This window comes from Mytilus galloprovincialis, chromosome 4 (genome assembly GCF_965363235.1).
Source record: "Mytilus galloprovincialis chromosome 4, xbMytGall1.hap1.1, whole genome shotgun sequence".
NCBI classification, from domain to species: domain Eukaryota; kingdom Metazoa; phylum Mollusca; class Bivalvia; order Mytilida; family Mytilidae; genus Mytilus; species Mytilus galloprovincialis.
Window position 1 is genome coordinate 19,412,610 of NC_134841.1, and position 14,732 is coordinate 19,427,341.

At 29.7% G+C, this 14,732-nt stretch overlaps 1 protein-coding gene across 6 annotated transcripts in view; it reads right to left on the minus strand.

Annotated features, from left to right (window-relative positions):
- Positions 1–461: 461 nt before the first annotated feature.
- The window catches only part of LOC143071567 (protein FAM227B-like), a 34,243-nt gene continuing 19,972 nt past the window's right edge, over positions 462–14,732 (minus strand). For 3 of the 6 annotated variants that reach the window (XM_076245954.1, XM_076245953.1, XM_076245952.1), the window contains 7 exons: positions 14,645–14,677; positions 12,897–13,051; positions 11,474–11,551; positions 9,336–9,486; positions 7,880–7,927; positions 4,468–4,509; positions 462–1,299 (listed from right to left, as the gene is read on the minus strand). In XM_076245954.1, the coding sequence (XP_076102069.1) occupies positions 1,216–1,299; positions 4,468–4,509; positions 7,880–7,927; positions 9,336–9,486; positions 11,474–11,551; positions 12,897–13,051; positions 14,645–14,677 (591 nt within the window). In that variant the 3' untranslated portion in view covers positions 462–1,215. The remainder of the gene's footprint in view (positions 1,300–4,467; positions 4,510–7,879; positions 7,928–9,335; positions 9,487–11,473; positions 11,552–12,896; positions 13,052–14,644; positions 14,678–14,732) is intronic. The other 3 variants (XM_076245957.1, XM_076245956.1, XM_076245955.1) reach the window with 1 other exon arrangement.

Below are 14,732 nucleotides of genomic sequence, written 5' to 3' on the forward strand. Positions count from 1 at the left end.
GTGCTTTTGTTTTACTTTTAGGAAGTGTCCTATTAATAAGGTTCTTTGTATGTTTATAAATATACCTAACCTTTGAAATAGGAACTTAAAAAATGATTACTCAACAAGATTAAATGACTTGACAATAGTTGATTATTCCCACATTTAAGCATGCTTAATATCATTCTATTACATATGGATAAATTACTGGCTATAAGATCAACATAACACCACTAATGATAGACAGGCAACCATACAATATGGCACATAACATCCAAATTGGCCTTGCCTAAACCTAACATTTCTTAACCTCTTTATATAAAGTGTCTAACGGACAAAAAGTGTTCTCTTTTAATATTGGCTGCTTTTTCCTATAATTTGCAATACATTGCTTAAAATGTACAATTACAATGTATAAATGTACAATTACAATGTATAAATGTACAAATGTAAACACATTAAATAAAGTGAAAACATGTATATAAAATTAAATATTTTATTAAAAATATGACAACAAAATAGCACAAAATATCACAGACAGAAATACAGTGGTAATTGGACATAGAAATTTTATATAAAAACATTTACTACCAGTTATGACATTTTAATAATATAAATCTGTCACCTTAAAGTAAATGTAAAGTAAGATTGGCATAGATCGTGTGACTTTAGTGAACACACAGAAACCACATCTAATACATTGATTAATGAATTCATTACACTTCAGATGTATTTTATGACCTTACACAAGAAATGGTAGCTATTATTTATGTTGGTATACAGAACCAAAATTAATATTTCTACAGGTATTTTTCCCTGTTTAAATATTATGGGTTTTTTTCTTTATGTTTTTGAAAGATCATAGTGATATTTCAAGAATCTTTCAAAATGAATTTTTATATAAAGAGACATTAATTTCTATAATTTTGCACAAAATATCAACATAGAGGAGACATCAGGAAAATAGTCATGTTAAAAATAAATTCCCATATTAACCAATTCAAGAAAATCGTGTTTAAATTTCCTTTCAATAATGAGAATTTAATTACATACCAGCATATAAATAAAACTACAAACTAAAAGTGTAATACTATATGCCAAAGATAATATTCACTACCTTATTCATTAAACAATCAATATAAGGTCATATTTTCACATCCTAATGTCATTGGTAGTCCATTACAATGACAATTTTAACATAACTTTTATATTCAATAGATTGCATTTATTGCAACTTCAGGTATCTTCGTCATCAGCTCCGGCAACACTTTGGGCAGGGTCAGTATCTGTATCTAGCAATATGGCGTCCCTTTCTTTTTCCTGTAAATATACATATCAGGTTTTACAAATGTAAATTCATTAAATACTATGTTTATAGATTTAAGCAGCAGATAGCCTTACTAATATCCTACAGTCCTCTAAGATTACAGCCTACTCATGCCAAAATGCAATTGTTGTGTGATAAATCATATTTTGCTCTAAAGAATTACTAACTTTAGTGATATATTTTAGAATTAATAACATGCAAATTTAACATATGAGAGTTTTGCTCAAGAGAATAGCTAACTTTAGTGATATGCTTTAGATTTTATAACATGCAAATTTAACATATGACGGTAATTCTATTTATAGTATCTTGCTAATTATAAGATCAAATATACCGGTAATTCTAACATAAATACTAATACACAAACTGAATAATACTGGTAACAACTGTCTAATACCACATGTTTTTAGTATGGATTGATTTATTTGATTGGTTTTTCCTTCCTCAAACAAGTCATATGATAAAAGGCACATACACTATTTTTTTTGGCTATATGTGTCATATTTATAAATATATTACGTTAACGTTAATATAATATGTGAACATGCTTATGTATATTTATTGTGATCTAAATATATAGATGTGCAACACACAATAATGGATCATGCAACTTACATGTGTTTGTGTGGATAGTTTAAGCCACACGTGTGAATGTTATAGAGAATTATATAAAGCATTGATCTTAAATGCACAGACCTGAGGCACAGACCATTAAAAGGGAATAGAAATTATAGGAACAAAAGCATGAGCAGGACTTGTATGAATATTACTCAGTCCTTCTCTCAATATATACTTAACCTGTACTAAAAGGTCATATAAAAACTTTACATTTCTGTTATAAACAAGAATGTGTCCAAAGTACACGGATGCCCCACTCGCACTATCCTTTTCCATGTTCCATGGACCGTGAAATTGGGTAATAATCTAATTTGGCATTAAAATAAGAAAGATTACACTATAGGGAACATATGTACTAAGTTTCAAGTTGATTGGACTTCAATTTTATCAAAAACTACCTTGACCAAAAACTTTAACCTGAAATTCCCACTTTCATTTTCTATGTTCAGTGGACCGTGAAATTGGGGTCAAAAGTCTAATTTGGCTTTAAAATTATAAAGATCATATCATAAGCAACAAGTGTATTAAGTTTCAAGTTGATTGGACTTCAGCTTCATCAAAAACTACCTTGACCAAAAACTTTAACATGAAACTCCAACTTTCATTTTCTATGTTCAGTAGACCGTGCAATTGGGGTCAAAAGTCTAATTTGGCTTTAAAATTAGAAAGATCATATCATAAGCAACAAGTGTACTAAGTTTCAAGTTGATTGGACTTCAGCTTCATCAAAAACTACCTTGACCAAAAACTTTAACCTGAACGGACGCACAGACGGACGGACGGACGAACGAACGAACGGAGCCACAGACATATAATGCCCCTCTACTATCGTAGGTGGGGCATAAAAACACCAAAATGAGAAAGGAGATGTGGTACATGAGCCATAATGGTTCATCAAAGAAAAGGTATCACTTGCAACTGAATACAAAAGTTCAAATGAGAGGGTCTAAGAGAAAAATTAAAGTTATGATTATCAAATGTTCTCCAAAATAATATTAAATCATAAACACCTGTAAAGGTTGTTTGTTGTTGTTTAATATCACTTTCAGCAACCTTGGCTATAACAAGGTGGACAGTTATAATTAGTGGAGGTAGAGTTATAAAGAAGTAGCCATGTCAAAAGTTGACACACTTAAATGTCTTTACTGCCAGAAAAATAAATTAAGCACAAAAGTAACAGAAAACTATAGCTATGCATTTCTCATTTAAATTTTCACTGAAGTCAATCAGTCAGACCAAAAATGTAGATCACAGCAACCTATATAATTGGATATTTGATTTACCATATAAGAGGTTCATAGCAAGGAGACAAATCACTCGTCTAGTATAAAGGATTTCTAACGAATGGCTCAACTTAACCAAAGCTATGAAAGTTGGAATTTATAGGTTAGGATATGTCAATTATATCTTGCCTTAAATTTCTAGTGAAAGTGATTCAACTGTTACTAAATTTTTTTTTTGTATGTAAGTAAATTATGTAATTGTATTATTGATATATGGTCACAACAGATTACCTATTTCTTAACCCTAAAATTTTTTTTATGGAAGACGAATTGAATTTTAATAGATTACCTATTTCTTAACCCTAAACTTTTGTTTATGGAAGACGAATTGAATTTTAATAGATTACCTATTTCTCACCCTAAAATTTAGTTAATTGAAGACACATTAGATTTAATATCTATTACTCAACCCTAAATTTGTGTTTATTGAAGACGCATTAGATTGAAAAAGGGTTTTCCATCATTTACTTCTGAGAAACATACTAAAAACTCAAAAACTTAACCACAACAATTTTGTTTTAAATGAAATAACTGATGTATTTACATATTGTTATTTCACACATATTTTACTGAATATATGATGTTTTATTTAAAATGATATCTGATTCTTATAAATATAGAATAATTTAAGAAAGAAAAAATATATGAAAGCTTAGTTTGGACAATTTAATAGCAATTCAAAATAAACAGTTCCCCTTCAGCATGGAAATGACTATAATATAACTATACACACTGATAAACTAATGTTGTCACAACATCATTAAAGTGGAGTTAAAGTCTTATGGGATTGTAAGTATGTTTTATTTTATCACCTTGCACTTTCATGACTTGGCTGTGGTTTTCTACAGCAGTTGGTTCAAATTTCTGACCAGTTGAACAATTTGATTTTAAAAAACAAATTGCAATTTGGTCAAAATTTTGAATGAGTTGCAATTGGTGGAGAGCAACACTAACAGTCAACTCACTGTAACTAGATATAATAATATCATCATTCTTTATTCAGGTTTTACAAATATCATACTTTCTATCTAGCAAAAGTGGCATTGTGGCAATAAGCAATATCTAGACTTAGTAAGTTTTATCTAATTATAGAAACCCAGGAATTCACATCAGCTTAACATTCAGAAGTTTTTGTAAAATGTATTGATGAAAGTCAGGTAAAGAACAAGGATGTCAAATATGGCTGAACACAATAATGGAAGACATGCACAAATATTAAAGGATGGAACATTAGAAAGAATAACAAAACAGTGGATTTACTCTCTGTTTCCTCTGAGCCAGCTTTGAGGATGATTGTTCATGCTGTAAAAAATAGTCAAAGTTTATACACATAAGAAAACACGTTGAGAATCTATAAAATATATAAAGGAAATATGTGGTTGTTAGATTCTACAAGATAAAAAAAATGATAATGAAAAAAGTAAAAATACATGTTATGTAAGCAGACAAATGAAATGATAGTAATTTCAGGTACCGTGAAACCTTACAAGGTACCTAAAAATAATGACAGCCATCATACCTAACATCAAAATTACTAGTTAATATTTCTTTTTCAAAATCTGATGTCAATTCTTCGGCGTTTTGCATTTGCGCCGATCTGCATTTCAATTGCGTCGATTTTTTCTTCCATTTGCGCCGATTTTTTTTACAGGTAAATTACAGGTGAAAAGATATAAGAAGGTGTGTTATGAGTGCCAATGAGACAACTCTCTATCCCAGTCATGTTATTTTTCATTTATCATTAAAGACATCTTCTGTTAGCCAATTGTACAAATGTTATGAATTGTCAATCATAACATGTATATAACTGCTGTCCTCTGCGCACCACGGGGAGTTGGAAGTAGGGTTTCCAGCAGGATTAATCAATACAAAAGCTTTACATACTTTAAAATCAAGAGGTAACAAGAGTGCACACGCTGAAATGTCTCGCCTTCTATACTAATCATTGATATTATGTTGATAGTCCTAAGTATAAAGCTAAGCTTTAATACAACTGTCACATAAACTTAACATTAACCAAGATAACTAAACAAAGACCAATGAACCTTGAAAATGAGGTCAAGGTCAGATGAACCATGCCAGGCAGACATGTACAGCTAACAATGCTTCTATACAACATATATAGTTGACCTATTACTTATAGTTTAAGAAAAATAGACCAAAACACAAAAACTTAACACTGCAATGAACCGTGAAAATGAGGTCACGGTCAAATAAAACCTGCGCGACTGACATAAAGATCATAAAATATTTCCATACACCAAATATAGATGACCTATGGCATATAGTTTTAGATAAAAAGACCAAAACTCAAAAACTTAACTTTGACCACTGAACCATGAAAATGAGGTCAAGGTCACATGACATCTGCCCGCTAGATAGGTACACCTTACAATCATTCCATACAACAAATATAGTAGACCTATTGCATATAGTATGAGAAAAACAGACCAAAACACAAAAATTTAACTATAACCACTGAACCATGAAAATGAGGTCAAGGTCAGATGACACCTGCCAGTTGGACATGTACACCTTACAGTCCTTCCATACACCGAATATACTAGCCCTATTGCTTGTAGTATCTGAGATATGGACTTGACCACCAAAACTTAACCTTGTTCACTGATCCATGAAATGAGGTCGAGGTCAAGTGAAAACTGTCTGACAGACATGAGGACCTTTCAAGGTACGCACATATCAAATATAGTTATCCTATTACTTATAATAAGAGAGAATTCAACATTACAAAAAATCTGAACTTTTTTTTCAAGTGGTCACTGAACCATGAAAATGAGGTCAAGGACATTGGACATGTGACTGACGGAAAATTCGTAACATGAGGCATCTATATACAAAGTATGAAGCATCCAGGTCTTCCACCTTCTAAAATATAAGGCTTTTAAGAAGTTAGCTAACACAGCCGCCGGATCACTATTCCTATGTCGAGCTTTCTGCAACAAAAGTTGCAGGCTCGACAAAAACCTAAGATAAAAGCTTTCTGCTAATGCTAAAATGAAGATTTATAAATCTTTTTACAGCACTTAAATCCATAAAACGGAATACATTCAAATCATAAATCTGTTCTTGTCGAATGTTTATAGGCAACACATCTAATATATTCCTTTCTTGTGATTTCGTCTCTTCTATATTTGGCATAATTGTTGATAGCGTAGTCCATCTTTTTTTGTCTAGTTTATGTACTGATGCGGGTATTTCTAGAGTTCACATTTTAACGTATGTTTAACGGTCTGGATTTTCTTGATAACATCTATAAAAACATATAAGTTGGGGTTCAGCTGCTCAGAAATAAGGTGGATAGCGTTACATTGTGCATATATATGTACTTAGTCTGTAGGCAAAGAATGTAAGACATTTGTCATCAGAAGGGAATGTCAGACATTTTGCCAAACGTGAAGCAGTCATCAATTTCATTTTAGGGAAGGAATAGTAACCCGAAAAATGGGATAGCCATTTACCAATGTCGCTTGATTTGTCTTTATACTCTGTGCTTAGCCCATGTAAAAGTATTAACTTACCTGTAACTTACCTGTAAATCCAATTAGGAGAAAAAATAAAATCGGCGCAAATGAAAAAAATGTAATCGGTGCAAATGAAAGATTGAAAATTTTCAAAATCAGCACAAATGTCATACGCCCCAACTTTTGTTTTAAATTGCTGTTACAATTTATACATTATATTAATCCATTTAACAATCCAATTTACATAAAGATTTATTCAAGATGTCTTCAACAAAGCAAAGATAAACATTTCATTAATTGAAGAAAAAATCTGTATAAATTCTAATACTTTGTTTCCAAAATTTGAAAGCTCACATTCTTTCTTACAGGATTTTAAGTGAAGATAAAATACAAACAGATAAGGGAGATAATTATGAATATTTTTTGCATATTTTTAAATTATAATTAAAAAAGATATTTTAAAACATTATTTTAAAAAAATTATTTAAAACAACATTTTTAGATAATACAATGAACAAAACTAAATCTTTCTTTCAGTTCTGAAAATAATAACCAGTACCAATCTAAATTAGTTAGTTATGACAACAAGATTTCCGCTCCAGTATTTAATGAAAGCCCTGTCCAAAGTTCTTCCCCTTTCCTGATGTTAAATGATAATGGATAAAATGAAGCAATGCATATTGACAGCAGAAGATTTCTATGTAAGACAGAGTCTATGTTGACTAAGCCTATATATATATCTACAATGATATACTTTAGTTGAGACAGGCTGAAATATACTACTAGAAATAAAACGCCATGTACCTATTTTCAACGCAAAGGAATTTATAAAAAGGCAAATTTCATAATCTTATCAAATATAAAGAAGAGAAATATATAATTTTGAATTTAGAATCAGATCATCTTTGCCAAAAGGTGTACTACCTGGTAGTTAAACATGTTTCTGAAAATCACCAGACCTCAAAGTTAACTTCCATTGGAATTTATTATCTTCCATAAAGACTAATCTCAAAATAACATCAACTGGCTTAAGTAAATCTTTTCAAATATTTTTTTGAAAGACTGATAAGTTTACGAAATTTGTGAAATATATATGACCATATTATGTTAATATTCTATATTAATAACAGTGATTTATAAGGACCACTGAATGGATACCCATGACTCTAACTGTAGGTGAAACTCCATACCTTATACAACACCAATTGATCATTATCTTTGCTATCAGGAAAATCACTCTTTTAAAACAAACATAAATATTTACTATCATTGTATTTAGCTTACATAGTTAAGGGGAGACAACTTTTTTTGAACCTAAAAAAATTACTGGAAAAGTATGATCAACATATAAAATTTTGGCCCTCAATTAACCATTATTTTGACTCTACTTATCTTAATTAGTTCTAAACTTTATGGCTAGCTGGTTGTAAAACAGTAATAAAATTTTATTATATATCAGCATAATCTGGTTATTTTCTAAAAAAAATAATTAAGTAGAATATTGTCAAAATTTTTATTATGTCAACATGCCAAAATACAAAGTGATTACTACACAGTTTTTTGTACTCCATGCATGCAGAGTTGCTTATTTGACAATATAATATAACATTTTTAAGCAGTGTTATACAAAGACTTTTAACAAAATATTTTACGAGATTCTTGTCCATTCATTTTCAAATAAACTGACAACAATTCAAAATTTGGTACAAATGTTGTTATTGAATGAAGTGTTTATTTAATTCCAATGATTTGACTTTCAGCTCTATTGTGCTATTTCCTGTATTATGTATTTATTTTATTTTATTTAGTTTCAAGCTTATGTTTTAAGTACCAGACAAAAAACATAACATAAAACATCAATAAGATGCTAAAAGAATGTAGAGTTATAGAAAGTAAAATCACTTGTCTATCAAATCAAAAGAAAACATTCAAGTTGATGGCCAAATATGGTTCATAATTCAATCTATTTATATTTCTAAATTATTTAGATTTTAAAGTTTCAGATAAATGAAGTATGTCCAGTAGGTAATTCTAGTTTATAAAAGATCAATTGGACATATACCACAGTTATTATTCAAACAGATTTCTTTTAAACTGCAGTGATCTGCAGAGTTGTCTCCCATAACATAAAAAAAGAAATGAGACTTAAGAAATGACTCTGTTATTGGATCTTTATAATTTAACTGAAAACAATGAAATCTGAAAAAGTCGTGAACAACAATTCTAACAAATTCATAGGATGTAAATAGCATGCAGTGATTGTGTTTTTTCCCTGTCACCTTTTACAAAAAATAATATTTGTTTTGTGAACCATGATTTGACTAATTAAATGTGTTCTGCAATATAAACTAACACCAGGTATTGAAATGCAGGGTAATAATTCATGAAAATGTCTAGCTGTGATAATGTCATTATCTTCCATAATATTATACAATTAACTTAAATATATACTTTAGATTTAGGAATTTATTTTTAGAAAGCTCATAAATGATAAATGTAAATTGACCAAAAAATAATGCTCACCTTGAAATTAGAAACAAAAAATATCCTTTTATTTACAAGTTTTAAATTTATCAATAAAATCACCAAGATGCTCAAATTGAATCATTTATTCAAATAGGAAGAATATATAGAATTTGTACTTACATATAGTTCTAATATTTTATCACTAAGAATTTTAAGATCAAGGGGATTTTTCGTCATCATTAGCTCTTTAGATAACTTGTTAAACTCTATATTGGATTCTCTTTGTCTTCTTTTCAGTTCATATATTTCTTGATCTGTTTCTTCACATATTCTGTAAAAAATAAAATAAAATAGCACATTTCAAATTAAGTAATAAATTAATTTTCAAAAAATGATTACCAAATATAATCCATTTTGAAAACTAGCGCACATGCACATACCAAATATAATCCATTTTGAAAACTAGCGCACATGCACATACCAAATATAATCCATTTTGAAAACTAGCGCACATGCACATACATAGTTACCACTACAGTCTTGTAATTTTAAAAATACATTTGATATAAAACTAGATATAAGATGTAGTATGAATGCCAATGAGACAACCCTCCATCCAAGTCACAATTTGTCAAAGTAAACCATTACAAGTCAAAGTACAGTCTTCAACATGGAGCTTGGCTCACACCGAATACCAAGCTATAAAGGGCCCAAAAATTGCATGTGTAAAATCATTCAAGGGGGAAAATCAACAGTCCAACTGTATGTTTTCTAAAAATATCATTGCTGGTCATGTTTTTGTACCCTAAGTACTACTAGGAGCAGAATTTCAACAGGTATAAACAATTATAAATTGGAATATCTTTGCAAAGTGTTTTTATTTTATTTTTTTTGAAGATGTTACTATTAGTATTTTTTTCCCTAGATAACAGTAGGTGTTGTAAGTTTATTATTTAAACACAAAAAGTGTTTCATGGTGATGAATTAACATTCAAAGAGTGATATTATACAATATTTGTAGATCTTTGAAAATGAAATGTTGAGATTAAATTCCAAAAAGGTCAATGGGGATGTTGGTGTAAGTTGACAAAACCTTAGGGATGTCTACAGAATTTAGGTCTAGTAAACATAGTAGAGTGCAGAGTTCATAAAATTAAATAATCAAGTTGCATATGTGATCTTTTTTAATAAACATGATCTAACAAGATCATTTTTATAGACTGTCAGACACATGCCCTATATATTTCTGGTCCAGAAAAAAAAATCAAAATTGGCTTGTTTTTTTTTTGAATTCTGTAAAAGAAAGGAAATTGATGCATTGTGATGTCATAAAAAGAATGCTGCTACACATACAATCACAAATCTACAAGTGTTCTTTCTAGTCTTTGTTTTAACTATGATTCATTGTGAAAATAGTCAATTACTAATTTCAAAATTCAGGTAGAAATAGTGGATGATTGGGGGAGTTATTGAACACATGTCAACTTAATCACACCCAAAATAATTATCATACATGTTCAGAGGAAAACAACTACATGTATTACCAAATTAACATTTAAACTTCAGACAGTTTATGTCTTTCAACAACTGGTTTACATAAACCTAACAATTAACAATAAACACCTTCTTAAAATTATTCCTGAAATATGTAATGTTAAAGTGAATGCAAAGTAAAAACCTTGTGGGTGACATGTGGTTATGTCTATGCAATGTCGATTTAAATGTCAAGTCTATACCTGTTTAGACTCCTTTATGACTTAGAGATTGACATTTTGCACACTTGTCGATCGATAATTTTTTCTTTCAGTATTGTTTGATTGCCTACTCACATTTTTTCCTTTTATTCAAACACTAGTGGAGTGAACACTCTAAAATGTCTTCCTTGCTTTACTCATAATGATTGAATTAATATTGAAAGTCTTTAAGATATAAGTTCAACTGCAAGTAACTCATAATCTTAACTTAATCAATGATCCATGTAAATGAGTCACAGTCAAGGTGAGATGAAACCTGCTTGACCAACAGTTCCACCTTAAATTCATTTCATATACCAAATATAGTTGACCTAATTTTTTATATAGTTTTTGAGAAACAGACAAAACCACAAGACTTAACATTGACCAATAAACCATGGAAATGAGATCAAGGTAATATGAACCCTGCCAGACAGACAAATACACCTTAAAATCAGTTCCTACACCAAATATGGTTGACCAAAAATGGTTAATAGTATCTGAGAACTTGACCTCAAAACTTCAACCTTGATTACTTTTCCATGAAACAAGGTAATAAGGCCAAAAGAACCCTATATTACTTACTTCTGGTATTCTCTTTGAATAGCTTCAGACATGGCTATAGACTTCTGTATCAACTGTCTGTACGTTGGACCTTCTGGAGTAAGAAGTTAAGGAAAAACAAAATTATCTCCCCTTTCTTCTTATTTATTCAAAAATTTAATGCTACTTTTGATAATTCTATTGAAGTGGAAAATCGTTGACCAAGCACATTTGTTTGAAGCATAGAATGTGTACACTATCAACAAAGCATTCAATTCTTATAACTACATATTTATGCTATAAACCATTCAGAGTAATACCAAGCTTTCTATCTATTTTTCAGTGCATTATTTTAATATTTTCATGTATAGCATGTGCAATCAAAGCTGTTGTACTTTGTACATAAATATAATATCACACTGGAATGCCTCTTGATTGTTGTCAGCTGATTAGTTATAAATGAAACATACATGTAATGTTATTGTTAGGGATGATATTGCTATTTTAACAACAAATGCCATAAAAGCTTTAATGTCCCTAAAAAACTGTTGAATGACTGCTTTATTTCATTCAAATACAATTCACATACCACCAGAACACACATTATTGTAGTTTAAGAAGTTCTTGTGTTGGTTTGTGGTAAGGAATTGACAGTTTTATTGTTTTATTTTTAAACCAAATTTGTCTTGACACTATAATGAGAGAAACTAAACAAATATGTATTTGTGAAAAAAAAAGGACTTTTTTTTTTTCAAAATTGACATCTCATTAGATTAGTTTTTTAAAGAATATATACTAAAAGCATTTAAAAAGCCTAAAAAATAACATGTGTTGCACATCACTTCTGCATGTACATGTAAAAAATACAGGTACATCGCTATACATCTACTACAGTTTTTTTCATGCTTATTAGTTAAATGCAAGTAATATCAATTAAATTTGAAATTCTATACTCAATACATTTTTATGCAATAACAGAGCTTTTGCATCTATATCTCTAGATAGATATACTGACTTATCTAATGGCTTTTCAATGTTAGTTAGCTCATTGAGAGACATTCATTCTTTATTTGGTTATGATTATCAAAATACATTATATAATGAAAATAACAAAAATCCTTTTTCCATTTTACCAATACATGTGCATTTCAGTAAGCTTTTGTACAAAATTGAAATATTGAAAGATTATTAATGGTTTAGTTTCAAACAAGAAGGTGTTTTTCTGCTGAAATCTCACTAAAGGATAACAGCTCTGAGACAAGATGCACCGGAGAAAGAGTCTCAATTTTGAAAAGTCATTGAAATTCTGTGAACCACTGGTTTCCTAAGCATCGTCAATGAAACAGGATTATGAGACTCTCTACTCTAAGAATAACCTTTCTCAATCAGAAATATGATCTAAAAAAAAGATTAAAAAGATCAAAGTAAATAGAAATAATGAAGTTATATATATATAAAAGGATATGGCAAGGCTGATATTTCTGTTCTTCTGATTTTCTTGCCAGGTTGATGGAAATCCCTCAACTGTCTCATATGTAAATAATGTGAAATAAGAGGACTTCTACCCTGGACATTAAACATAACTCTCTCATATTCTGGACCAGGTCCTATTTGATGAGACTGAAAATATAAATAATAAAGGATAATCATAATGAAATAAAAATACTGATTATATATTATACACATAAGAAGATAAGTATTTTTCAAAACTATGAAAAAAATCTAACTTTTGAACTTTTGTATAAGTGTAACACGATTTTTACTTTACAAGCTGTCTGGTATTCTTTAAAAGTTTTGAGGACATTTAGATATTAGAATTTATCTTTTGTAAAAGTACATTGCTCCAATGGAAACAGTTATTCTGAGAAAGCTAACTATGTTACGCCGACTTATTTCAATGGGTTTCGGAACTATCAAGAACTTTACTACTGGTATACAGACAAATTCCAAATAAGGTTTTCTAAAATAAGAACTGTATCTGTATACATAGACTCTATCTGATCAAGTTACAAAACTAAATACTGAGTCACTGAACCATGAAAATTAAGTCAAGGAATTTGCTTACATTGAGAGAACTGTGCATTAAACATTAAAAATGATAATAATATCTAGCATTTCAACTGGCTGAAACAATAACTAGCATTTTCTATTTTCTACAAAGCAGTTTTAATTTCTATGAAATTCTTGCAGTCTTAGCAACAAAAATAACCAACCCATCCTGAATACCAATTATTTTCCATAAAACATTTCCTAAAAATCTATACTTTTTCTCTATTCAATAACATGTATATCTTAAATATAAAATTAAATGTGTAAAATATATGATGAATTTCAATGTAGTATATTGTACTTTAATATCTAAAACTGAGAGAGACTATTAGCCTATGATAAAAAAATAAATCAGGATGTGCATATTCAGGCAAATGATATATTAATGGGATATGAATATACTCTGCTTAGTACCGGATACCAAATAGATTAAGATATTCAAACATGCTATCTTACAAGGTGACAGCCCACAGGAAAATCTGTCACTTTACTTTACCAACAATTCAAACTCTGATCTGACCAGTCTTTGCTCCTATTCCTAAATGCCATGGGCCTGGGAAAGATGCAACAAATACCCCATTTTTTAAAGTCTTTGGTTTGTCTAGACAGGGATTGTACCTCCAGCACTATAGTCAAATAACCTATAAGACCACTGACTGTACTGAGGCAGTAAATGAATTAAAGTGGCTATGAAAATGTAATAGCAAACTAAGTGTACAATTTTAAAGGTCTGGCAATGAAAAGGATAGAATAAATCCATATATGACTACAGGGAAAATTGTGTTGGTTTTAGGAGAACTACTACTAAAGTGAAAGAGCAAAGCGAAATAAAAAGATTTCATAACAGCAACAAAGTGATGATTTAAGTATCTTTTTATTGAAAGAAACATGAAAAAGACTGTTATGAAAATACAGAAGACTTAAAGACAAACATAAGAACTATCCATAATCTCCCATTTTTCTGGCTTATTGGTTACCATGAATTTAAAAAAAATTAGTTCAGTGAGATGTAAAGAGAAATATATCTTCATGCAAGAAGCCATTACCATAAGAAAAGGATGATTGGTGGAATTTTAATGATATATTTGGTTTATAATGAAATCTACAATATAAACTGTATATCCTGGTTATATAAATATCTACTATATATTTATCTTAAAATACCTCCGTGCTCTTATCATTAAGATAGGCGTCTATCTGCAGAAAATTGTCAGCATACATGTCAGTTATATTGTGGAATGTCTAAACTGTA